The sequence below is a fragment of the Trichechus manatus genome, unplaced genomic scaffold (genome assembly GCF_000243295.1).
Source record: "Trichechus manatus latirostris isolate Lorelei unplaced genomic scaffold, TriManLat1.0 scaffold00103, whole genome shotgun sequence".
NCBI lineage: Eukaryota > Metazoa > Chordata > Mammalia > Sirenia > Trichechidae > Trichechus > Trichechus manatus.
This window is the reverse complement of record NW_004444039.1, coordinates 1,285,125-1,296,987: the sequence shown is the minus strand read 5'-3', so window position 1 is coordinate 1,296,987 and position 11,863 is coordinate 1,285,125. Positions and strand designations below refer to the sequence as shown.

Genomic DNA, 11,863 nt, shown 5'->3' with positions numbered 1-11,863 from the left:
GATGGGTTGACACAGGCGCAACAATGGGCTGGAACATAGCAAGAATTCTGAGGATGGCGCAGGGCTGGGCATACGTAGGGTCACTACGTGTCAGGATCGACTCGAAAGCACCTAACAACAACATTTGGGGAATGAAAGTTAAGCTACTTGAATGTCTTTGATTTGTTAATTAGTAACAGATTTTCATAAAACAGAATGTCATGAATTATGTCCCCCCCAAAAATGTGTTTATCAATTTGGCTAGGCCATGATTCCTAGTGTTTTGTGGTTGTTCTCCAGTTTGGGATTGTAATTTTACATTTCAAAGGATTAGGGTGGGATTGTAACACCACCCTAACCCAGGTCACATCCCTGATGCAATGTAAAGGAGTTTCCCTGGGGTGTGGCCTGCACCACCTTTTATTTCTCAAGAGATGAAAGGAAAGGGAAGCAAGCAGAGAATTGGGGGACCTCGTACCACCAAGAAAGAAGCACCGGGAGCAGAGTGCGTCCTTTGGACCCGAGGTTCCTGCACAGAGAAGCTCCTAGTCCGGGGGAAGACTGATGATGACGAGGACCTTCCTCCAGAGCCGACAGAGAGAGAAAGACTTCCCCTGGAGCTAATGCCCTGAATTTGGACTTGTAGCTTACTAGACTGCGAGAAAATGAATTTCTCTTTGTGAAAGCCATCCACTTGTGGTATTTCTGTTAGAGCAGCACTAGATGACTAAGACACAGATATAATAATCTTTGAAAACTAGTAAAATGACCTTCAGTTCTTCAGCTATATCCAGGACTTGATTCATGCAAGAATGATACTGAAATTGTTTACATTATGCTTTTCATCTGTTTAGCCAGTACTTTATCAAATGTATTTGCGATGTTCTTATGCTCTATTTCTCTACTGACTTGGGTCTTTTATGACAGTACAACAGAATAAAATTCAAAGATAGTCTCAACAGTTCTCTGAATTACATTATTTGCAAGTCACTTGCATTTGGGGACATCAAATGGACAGTGCTCTTCAGGAAAAATGACTAAGTTCAAAATCAACTATATTAATTCCCTTTATCTATCTTGTTCATTTCAAAGCATGATGGCTTAGGTTTTGGTAATGTTTCTTATCTAGCTGCATATTTCAAATACTACTATAATAGCACATAATAAGCTTAAGGTATATTTGAACATTATGACAGTTTCAAGGGAGAACCCAAACATGTAAAACATTTAGTCTTTGGTTAGTGTTAAGAATTCTTCAAATTAAGAAAATTCATACAAACTCAATTCAATACTGAAATTCTGAGCATTAGCTTTGAATTTAGAGAAATCAGATATACTTAAATGATTATGGAATTAAGAATATGTTTGTCATACTGTTTTAAAATTTTAGGTAAAAAAGTGTAATATGAAGGCATAATACAAAGTTAAAACTTATTTTGAGAAATTTGACAGATAGTGGACCTCATTTTCAACAACTATATTGATAGGGCAATAAAACCCAACCAGTTGCCATTGAAATTGATTCAGACTTGCGGCAACTCCATGAGTATCAGAGTAGAACTGTACTCCATAGGGTTTTCAATGGCAGATTTTTGGGAAGTGGCTGGCCAGGCCTTTCTTGCAAGGCACCTGAGTGGACCCCAACCTCCAACTTTTCAGTTATCAGCTGAGCATGTTACCATTTGCACCACACAGACTCTGATAGAGCAATTCAATTCCCATGATAGAAGTTTCCAGAATTCTTTTCAAATCTATCTGGAATCTAAAATGTAGGTTTATTTTTTGGAGAATGTTCTTAATGTGTAGCAAGTGTCAATGTAACTGAGACAGGCACCCAAAGCACCCGCGATCCTCGGCATCCACTGAAGCCGCAGTGTGTCCTATCGATCATCTTCGGATTCGGAAACGCAGGCCGGGGATGCCGGCGCCTTTGCCAGGTCACAGACAGGAAGTGGAGCCAGCTAGCTGCAGGTCTCCAAACTCTTCAGAATTCGTCCCCCATGCTCTGTTGAAGCACCAACTCCATACCCTGAAATCTTCATGAAGTTTTTCAGAGGCCTCTAAAAATGTGAATGTATTTCCTTAGTGATATGTGAAATATTCACAGTCCAGCATACCACTGTTTTCTGCAAACAGAGCAGCCTTAATGCTGGTGGAGTAAGACCACTGCAGTGGGGGTTGTGGGCCAGTCTCGTCCCCCCCCACCCCACTGTTTTCTGGAGTAAGGACAGTTACTTCCCAGGACGGGAAGTAATCATTTGCAAATTACTTAAGTAACTGGAGTGTCTTTATCTGGTTCTTTAGTAGATCGTGGGCGCTCTGGGGCTCGCCCCGCTCAGGGCTCTCAGAGAGACGAGAGGCAGGTCAGAACAGACGGGGGACTAGAGCCTTAAGTTTGCAACTTATTTTACTTTTAGCAAAAATTTTCAAACCCACATTTAGGAATTTTGCCCATCTCAGACCCCGTGCCGTATTTACTCACAGAAGATATTCTTACTCAGTCTTCTAATTTAAGAACTACAAAATCACTCCCTGCGAATGAGAAAAATAGTTCTCATTTGAATGGATTTCAGTTAGTTCCACGTAGGAGAAACCGCCACTAAGGCCTCCATTTCGCAGACGTAAGGGAGGGGGTGAGCGTGGAAAGAACACGATCTGGGGCTACTTTCCAGATGCAATTGCTGACCACTAGGTGGCGCAAAGAAGGCAAAACTAGAGCTATGGTAACGTCAGTAAACAGTATTTTACTGAAACATTTCGTAACACAGAAAATCTGTCGGACGTGGAAAGTTACTGTCTTACACAAGGAGGAGGACAGACCGATTTTCAAAGACTAATATGAACACAATAAATATGGAGTTTACGTACTAATTTGTACACAGAAACTCTGCCCCATGGCCATAAAAATTTATATTTAACAGTGCAACATATAATTTAATCATTTGATTTATTTGACAGGTTTTTCTTACTAAACACAAATAACTACCTGGTTTTAATATACATATATAATATATACTTTATGTATATAGATATTCAACAATCTGTACAGTTTGGAAACAGAAAACTCCTAAAAGGCACAATTGTCTATACAACATGTACAAAAATGGCTGGAGCAGACACAAAACAACAATTATTGGTCAAAAGTTCATGATTGCACAAAGATTAGTAATGAGTTTATGTCAGAAAAATGTGCTTTAAGGAAAGGAGGGTTTTCAAAAAAACCTTTAAGTGTTATATTAAAAAAACCAACAACATAAAACAAAACCCGCTAGGTGGCTATGACAAGCCGGTCCTCGTCATCGCTGCTGGCGTCACTGAAGTGCCCGGTGATCTGTCTGCGGGGTGGGCCTGCGGGCCGACGGGCCTGTCTGTGTGGAGACAGGGTCTGGGAGCCTGCGGGCTGGGTGGGCCCTTCCAGATGCGTGTCCAGCAGAGGCTCCGACGCCGATGCCCGCTGAGCCCGCATGGATGGGAGTTCGTGCTTTGGCGTCACGTGGGTGACAGAGGCGGCCTTCTTGGTGCCCACTTCACTTGCGCCATCAAGCCTTGCCAGGTCAGTGGCCGGGGCAGGCGGATCGATTGATTTTTTTGCATTTTCCCGCTGGACTTTAGGTGACCCCTGAGGAGATTCGACCCTGCCGACCTCATCTGCAGTGGCTGCTGCAGTCGGCTTGGGCTGCGTCTCGAGCGCTGGGTTCTGGGACGCTGGTCCTTCTGGAGCTCCCTGGGTGTCGACAGTCACCTGGCTCACTGAGGGAATCAGAGTAGGCAAGGCTATGTTCACAATCTGGAGACTCGGAATGTGTGCCTGAGGGCTGGGGCTGCTTTGTGAGGAAGGGTCTGCAGCTAAGACCTGCAGGCCTACGGCATTCAGGGCGAGTCCCGGCGGACGCGCCTGCGGGCCCATGTTGGCGTTGGCCAGGCCTAGGATACTGACAGTCTCCATGCTGAGTGAGGGCAGAGACGGCAAGCTCGGCGTGCTGAGGTTCTGAAGGCCCGGCACCTGGATCTGGCCGATGGGAATACACGGCACAACACTGCTCAGCTCAGCCACTCCAGCGGGATGTGTAGTGCTAGAAACTTCTGTGATTGTGTCCCCAGGAGTGCCCACAGTTCTGTGGATGACATTGACGGCAGGAATCGTGAGCTGCACTGGCCCCGTCTGAATGGGTACAAAGGCAGAGTACGTGAGGCCAGCAGGCACCACGTGGATCCCCCCAACCGGAACCATATTGTAAGGTGTCCTTGACTGCTGCTGAGAATGCAAAGGAAGGTGGCTGAACAAGTGAGTCTGGGGAGAGGGACCGATTTGCTGCCTCTGTTCTTGAGTGTCAGCATGAGGCAAGGCCACTGAGCAAACCACCGCGGCTGGCTGAGGGCTGGGCTCGGCTGCAGGAGGACGGAGTCTCCCAGACGACGCGTTCTGAAGGACAAGAGAGAACAATCATCTTATTGCAAGGCTTTCTTCAACACTCAGCTGTTGTTGCTAGCTGCCATTGAGTGGCCCTGACTCACGGCCACCCCATGCACAAAGTACGGCCTGGTCCTATGCCATCCCCATGATCAGCTGTGGATCAGACCACTGTGATCAATAGGGTTTTCACTGGTTGATTTTGGATGTAGATCACTGGGCCTTTCTTCCTAGTCTTAGTCTGGAAGCTCCACTGAAACCCGTTCAGCGTAACTGCAATATGTAAAACTCTACTGACAGGCAGGTGGTGGCTGTGCATGATGGGCACTGGTCGGGAATTGAACTGGGGTCTCCTGCATGGAAGGTAAAGCCTTTACCCCTGAACCACCACTGCCCCACTTAAACAATGAGCTAAAATTCTGTACAATGTTAGCATAAAATCTATTCTTCCTGATGAGGTAAAAGTACATGTATTTGTATTTTACAAAAATTTTAGGCTTAATAAAAAGTTTTTGATTTTGAAAAATAAATTTGCAACGAATGCATCTATTACATTTTTAATCCCTTATTTTTTTGTATAATAACAGCAACACGCTGTGTATACCTTGCATTTTTCAAACAAATTTCCTGGACATCATCTAATTTTATACTGAGAATGACCCTGAGAGGTGGCCATAATTCTATTTTTATGTTGTTAGTGTTGTTGCTGGGACCTCCGGCTCCACTCCATTTTAGAGATTAGGAGTCACTGAGAAACTGAGATTATTAGTTGGCTTGAATATCTACTTAAGGGGAAAAAATTAACTGAAGAATTATTCATTTATGGAATAGCTGTCATTGAGAAAAAGATCTGTAGGTGTTCACGTATTTGTTCATTTACTCAGAAAGTTTCTGAAATGTCTCCCAACAACCAGAGATGGTTCTAGGTACTGGCAGGCATGAAGAGATGGGAATAGAGAAGCTTAGAGCATGAGTGACCAATATTAAAATATTATTAGAAGGAATACATCTTGCCCATCTTCCCTTCCACCCCTGGATTATTATCTGAATTTTAGTTTTTCTTGATAATATCTGAGATATATATTAATTTAGAGTAGACAGTCTGCAGAAACGCAAGCTTTCGCTTTTATAGTTCTCCTATTTTTCTATGCCACATTTAACAATAATTCCTATTACAATATTCAATACGTAGTAGAGGTAAGGGAGCTGTCAACAAGAGGAGGAAGGCCTCACAGAATTAATCGTTCTTCCCGAGACAGCAGGGGTGGATGCAGGGACTCACAGTGCCTTTCTGGAGGCTGGGTGGGTCTGGCCCCCAGCTGGCTCTTGGGCACGAAGTGTTTCACAAGCTGCCACAGCTATTTGATCACTTCAGACAAAGCGAACTTCTCGATATGTTACCAGGTCACATTAACTTTGCCACAGAAACTGGTCACTGTCTTGCCAACAGGGGCAAAGCACAAAATGTTCGGATAATTTAGTCAAACTCATCATGTTCACACTAGCGGAAGAACAACTCACGGTAAGCCATGAGGTAAGTCAGCCCCCGGATTCACGTTCTCAGCTGGCGCATACACATTTTTTACTTTTAAATTAAAAAAGCAAAAAGCAAAAAATAATAAACGGGTGTATTTTTTTAAGAACCATTTGTTTTTTTCCACAGATCTGCAATACAGTACATGAACTCTGATTAATATACCTAACAAGAACCCAAAGGACATAAAACGTCCTTTGCTCCTAAATAAAAAAAAAAAAATTACTTTAGAGTTATATAAACTGATTTGGCCATCAGTCATTAATCTGTTAAGTGCATTATTCTTTTTTAAGCCTTTGTTGTTGTTAGCTGCCATGGAGGTGGCCCCAATTCATGGCAACCCCATGCACAATGGGATTGGACTGTTGTGATCCAAAGGGTTTTCGCTGGCTGATTTGTGGAAGCAGCTTGCCAGGCCTTTCTTCCTAGTCTGTGTTAGTCTGGAAGCTCAGCTGAAACCTGTTCAGCATCCCAGCAACACACAAGGCGCTACTGACAGATGAGTGGTGGCTGCACATGATGTGCACTGGCTGGGAATTGAACCCGGGCCCCCTGCACGGAAGGTGAGAAGATGAGAATTCTACCACTGAACCCCCACTGCCCCCTCTGAAGCCGCTAGGTTCCCCATACGTCACAGGTTGAGAAAAAGGTCAAGAACAAAAAGATGACTTACCTGTGTTAAAGCAACAGCCTTTCCTGCCACAGAGCACCTCAGGACGTCTTCTGCCTCAGGGTCGTCCACAGACATCAGATGACACGGAGATCTGGGCGCAGCTTCGGGTGACCTGGAGGAGTCTCCACAGGAGACTGACTCGTCGTCATCTTTCGCAGCATGCTGCCTGGTCTTCCCGGGAGACCGTGTCTTCCCACCATAATCCGACTGCACTGCGCTCAGCACCGTCATCTTGGTGAGCAACGCTCTCGGCAGAACGTCCATCGGGTCCGCGTGTGCCCCGGAGAAGCCGTCGGGGACCCTGGTCTCCTCGTCCGCACTCACGGAGTCCTGCAGGCTGCTTCTGGACGGCAGGTGCTGCGGGCTGGCTGCGACGGAGGGGGCCGCGGACGGGGTGGACTCAGCCTGGCTGTCCTCGTCATCATCCTCGTTCTCATTGTCATCCTCGTCGGGGCCGTCCGAGTCTTCAATGTCGTACCCCGACCGCTCGTAACTGAATCTCTGCTTCTCATCTAGCGGAAAGAACCCAGGGGGCAGGTTACTGAATGTTTTACGAGTCGGGGGAGAAAAAAAGTGCAATCTTTATTTCGTGCTAGCCCGGTGACAAACACCGTGAGGAATATAAGAGACAAGAGCCCTGCCCACACAAAGCCTACAGTCTAGCTGCGGAGAATGAAATGGGGGAGAATGCAGGTACCGAGAGACACCAGGCCTTGCCAGAGAGGGGCCGCAGCCAGGGCAGGCTGTGGAGGACCTGGGACAGGAAGGACCTTGAGGAGGAGTGCTCCATAAGCACAATTGGAAACCCGGGACTCAGAGGACGCTGGAGAAATTCCTCAAGTAAGACCAGCTATGCAGAAAAAACCAGCAAAGGAAGAGTTAAATACAACTTTTTCCTAAGCTATTTTTCTATTTCTCTGTACCTTTGTTTTATCAAACAAATGAAAACAAAAACAAAGAAAACCTGATGGTACCTGGCATTTGTGAGCAAAATTATTTTCCTTAACTCTTGAGCAGCATTTTAGACAAGCTTCAATTGTCCTCTGAGTAGTAATACTCATTTAATATTTAAGATGTCTTCTTTTTTTTAAACTAAGAGAGGTGCTAAACTGTCCCATGTTTTTTTTCTATGACATGATTCAACCCGCTCCGCACAGAAAGGGGTGCGTTAACTAAAAATCATAAACGTTGGCAAATAACATCACATGTGACTGATTATGTTTAACTAGGACAATTCTGGACGGTCTAGGGACGTTTTAAAATTGTCATAACCTCATGTGGGACTGGATTTAAAATCTTAACTATTAAGAATCTTGCAAACTTTAGAGTCTCTTTCCTTTAAAACACACACACACACACACACACACACAGCCCAACCCCGTTGCTGTTGAGTCGATTCCGACTCACAGCAACCCTACAGGACTGCGTAGAACTGCTCCATTTGGTTTCCAAGGAGCGGCTGGTGGATTTGAACCGCCGACCCTTTTGGTTAACAGCCGTAGCTTTTATTCACTGCACCACCAGGGCTCCATCTCTTTCCCTTAGAAGGTTAATAAACTTTAAACAGCTAAAAGGGGAGAAATGCAAAACATCTGTCCTAGGTCCTTGTCACTAAGATATAATAAAGGAGACATCTGAGCACATACAGCTTAGCTAGGCTACATTCTGCACTTGCACGTATATTTTAAAGAGACCAAAATTTAAAGAGAAGTAAGCAACAGGCATTTTACCTGGCTTTCTTTCCAGTATTACAAAAGTAAGTTTCAGGAAAAATCTCGAAGGTTCTACACCAAAACACTTAAGGGTGATTATTTTTTGGCGATAGAATAGACTAGAACTTTTGTTTATCATGAACAAGTATAGTTTTTATACATAAAATGCTAAAGACAAAACATGCATTTAGGTTCCTTTAATATATGACTTTATAAGTCTTTGGCTTTATTGTGTTGTGAAATAAGGAAATAAATAAAATAACAACCTATTTATCAGATCCCACTAAGCATCCACGCTAGTTGACTGCCCTGCTGGAGACTGAACGGTTGACTGATGGGTAAATGCCATGACTCCTGCCTTCCTCATGCCTTTTCTGATGTTCGGAATTCTAAAATCACTGTGTCATCCTCAATTTGTTTAAAATTTGCCACGTCACTGCTAAATCAAATTTTTTCAGGAGAACTTCTTTTTCTGTCTATTTTTTAAGGAGGAAAACAGAAAAGATGTGAAGGCACAAGAGGCCTGGGAGAAGAGGCTGCTGAAAAAAAGGAGGCCCACTTCATCAGAGGCCGGCACCGCTGCCAAGGCTCACTCACATGGGATTTACTCGATTTTAAAAACCATTACTTTCGACACGATTTGCCACGGAATGTAGAGCTGGAAGGAGCACTATTCCCACCCTTACAACTAAGAAGAGCTGGTCTAACTTGAACTTTATGTCTCTTTCACACCCATCAAGAAGGTGAGGTTCTAGACAAATAATGGCCCAAACTCTAAGGAGGCACAGTACCTGCAGGAAGAGAGGAGACAAGCTTGGGTCACCTGGGCAGGTGCAACAGGACACCAGTCAGAAAAGTTCCGCTGAAAAAGCTGGCGGACTGGCTAAGGGCAAGTGCAGGCAGCAGGAGGGGGTAAAACCCCTGGGGAAGTCTATACTCTTCTGCAGGCTCCAGCCCTCAAACCCAACCTCGTGCTCACAGGAAAGACCATACAGAGTGCCAAGTGTCCACTGGGGTCCAGACCTGGGGAGATGAACAGCAGCCATACAGTAGGGGCAAGAAACTCCCCTGGGTCCACCTCCCTGATCTCCACTAGAGAGCAAAGGCCTCACCCTGAGTGGGGAGGACAACAAGAAACTCCCCTGGGTCCACCTCCCTGATCTCCACTAGAGAGCAAAGGCCTCACCCTGAGTGGGGAGGACAACAAGAAACTCCCCTGGGTCCACCTCCCTGATCTCCACTAGAGAGCAAAGGCCTTACCCTGTGTGGGGAGGACAACAAGCACCGCCACTCTTAGGACATTAGTGACAACTCACTGCAGCGGTAAAGGGAACAGGAGGAAGGAAAAACCACTCTACTCCTGGGGGCGGGGCAGGTCTATCTGCTGAACCCTGCACAACAGCTGGGGGAGGGGTAAGGGAACCCAGAAGGCCATAGTCCAGAGACCTAGAGCATGTGCATGCCTAAGATTGAGGCTGAATCAGAACAACAAAGATGGCGCTGCGTCCTCCCCAATGTCACGCTAACCAGCTTTCAGTAACAGGTAACAGCACAATATTGCCGCTGTGTGAAGGACAGGAGAGGAAGAGAACATGCAGAGAGAGCAGCACAGAGGGAAGCCTAAAATCTAGACTCACGTAGACGCTGCCTTTAGTAATCCAAACCCCACACAGGCAGAAATACGACATCAGATAGAAATCTGGATGTACACAAAGAAACGAAGAGCACCGAAATGGAAAAAATGAAGGTGTGACGGGAAATTCTGTGTCAACAGGGCTAAGCTCTGTTGTTATATACTGTCGAGTTGACGCCACCTCATAACAACCGCACACAACAGAGCAGAACTGCCCAAAGGGTTTCTTAGGCTGAAATCTTATGGGAGCACATCGCCAGATCTTTTCTCCCATGGAACGGCTGGTGGGTTTGAACTACCAACCTTTCAGGTAGCAGCCCCGCACTTAACCACTGTGCCACCAGGGCTCCTTGGCTAAGCTGGAGTACCCAGTTATTCAATTAAACACTAATCTAGGTATTGCTGTGAAGGTATTTTGTAGATGTGGTTACATTTACAATTTGCTGACTTTAAGTAAAGGAGATTATTCTTCATAATGCGGGTGGGCCTCAACCAATCAGGTGAAAGATCTTAAAAGCAAAACTGAGGTTTAACTGAGGAAGAAGAAATTTCACCTGGGGACTGCAGTGTCACCTGCTGCCCACGAGTTTCTGGTTGGTCCTACGGGTTTAACACTTGCCCAGTCAAACCTCACAATCATGTACGCCAATTTCTTGAAATTATCTATCTAGCTATGTCTATCTACCCATATATCTATATAGCTACAGACCACACACACACACACACACACACACACACACACACACACACACACACACACTATTGGTAAAGTGGTAGAATCTTGATTGATACAGAAGGTAAAATTAAATTCTTTTTCTTATTTTTAATTGGTTTAAAAGATAATTGAATGTCCAGAGTAAACACATCGACAACGCACTGTGTGTTTACAGCATATGTAAGGTAAAAGGTAAGACACACAACAACACAAAAGACGCTTTACTGTTATAAAATGTTTAAAAGTAAACAGCCAAAACATAACAAGGGGTATAAATAAAAAGTCAACAGAAGAGATAAAATAGAACCATTTAAAGTACTTAGTAGTAGAAAGGGCGTAAAAACAAGAAACAAATAAAACATGAAACAGAGGAAACAGCTGACAAGATGGTGGATTTTAATCAACCACATGAACAGTAACACTGAAATGAACTGTCTAAACATATGAGCTAAAGACAGAGGCAAACTGGATAAAAAAGCAAATCCCAACCATAACTGTATTCAAGTCCCAACTATATGCTGTATACAAGAAACCCATTTTAAACATAAAGACATAAATAGGTTAAAAGTAAAAGTTTAGAGAAAGGTACACTAGAAGAACACTAACCAAAATGTTGCTGGAGAAGCTCTATTACTATCAAAGTAAACATCAGAACAAGGAAAAGTATCAGGAACACGACCTAACGATAAGGGGGTGAACTCTCTATGCGCAAAAAACAATCCTTCATTTGTATGTAACTAAAACAGAGCTTTAAAATAACTGGGGCAAAAACTAATGGAACTGAAAAGTGATACAGAAATACACAATTATAGATGGAAGATGTTAACAATCCTCCCTCAGTAACTGATGGAGTAAGTAGATCCCCCACCCCAAAACAAAAAATCAGTAAGAAGTTAGAAGATCTAAAAAACACCAGCAACTGACCTTTGTAGAATGTTACAACCAACAATAGCAGAACACACTTTCTTTAAAAGTGTATGTGGAACATTCACTGACACAGACCATAATCTGTGCTATAAAACAAACCTCAACAAATTTAAATGACTAGAAACTATACAAAGTATGTTTTTGGAGGATAAGAGAATTAAACTACAATCAATAATTAGAAGATATCTGAAAAATCCTCAAATTATTTCACAATTAAGTAACACATTTCTAAATAATCCATAGGTCGAAGAGAAAAGTCTGAATGAAAATTAAAAATCT

General features: G+C 44.0%; 1 protein-coding gene across 1 annotated transcript in view; it reads right to left on the bottom strand.

Moving 5' to 3' along the window:
• Positions 1-2,708: 2,708 nt before the first annotated feature.
• The window catches only part of HIVEP1 (HIVEP zinc finger 1), a 165,872-nt gene continuing 156,717 nt past the window's right edge, over positions 2,709-11,863 (bottom strand). The window contains exons 8-9 of the mRNA XM_023737445.1: positions 6,598-7,109; positions 2,709-4,402 (exon numbers count right to left, since the gene is read on the bottom strand). Coding sequence (XP_023593213.1) covers positions 3,248-4,402; positions 6,598-7,109 — 1,667 coding nt within the window. The 3' untranslated portion in view covers positions 2,709-3,247. The remainder of the gene's footprint in view (positions 4,403-6,597; positions 7,110-11,863) is intronic.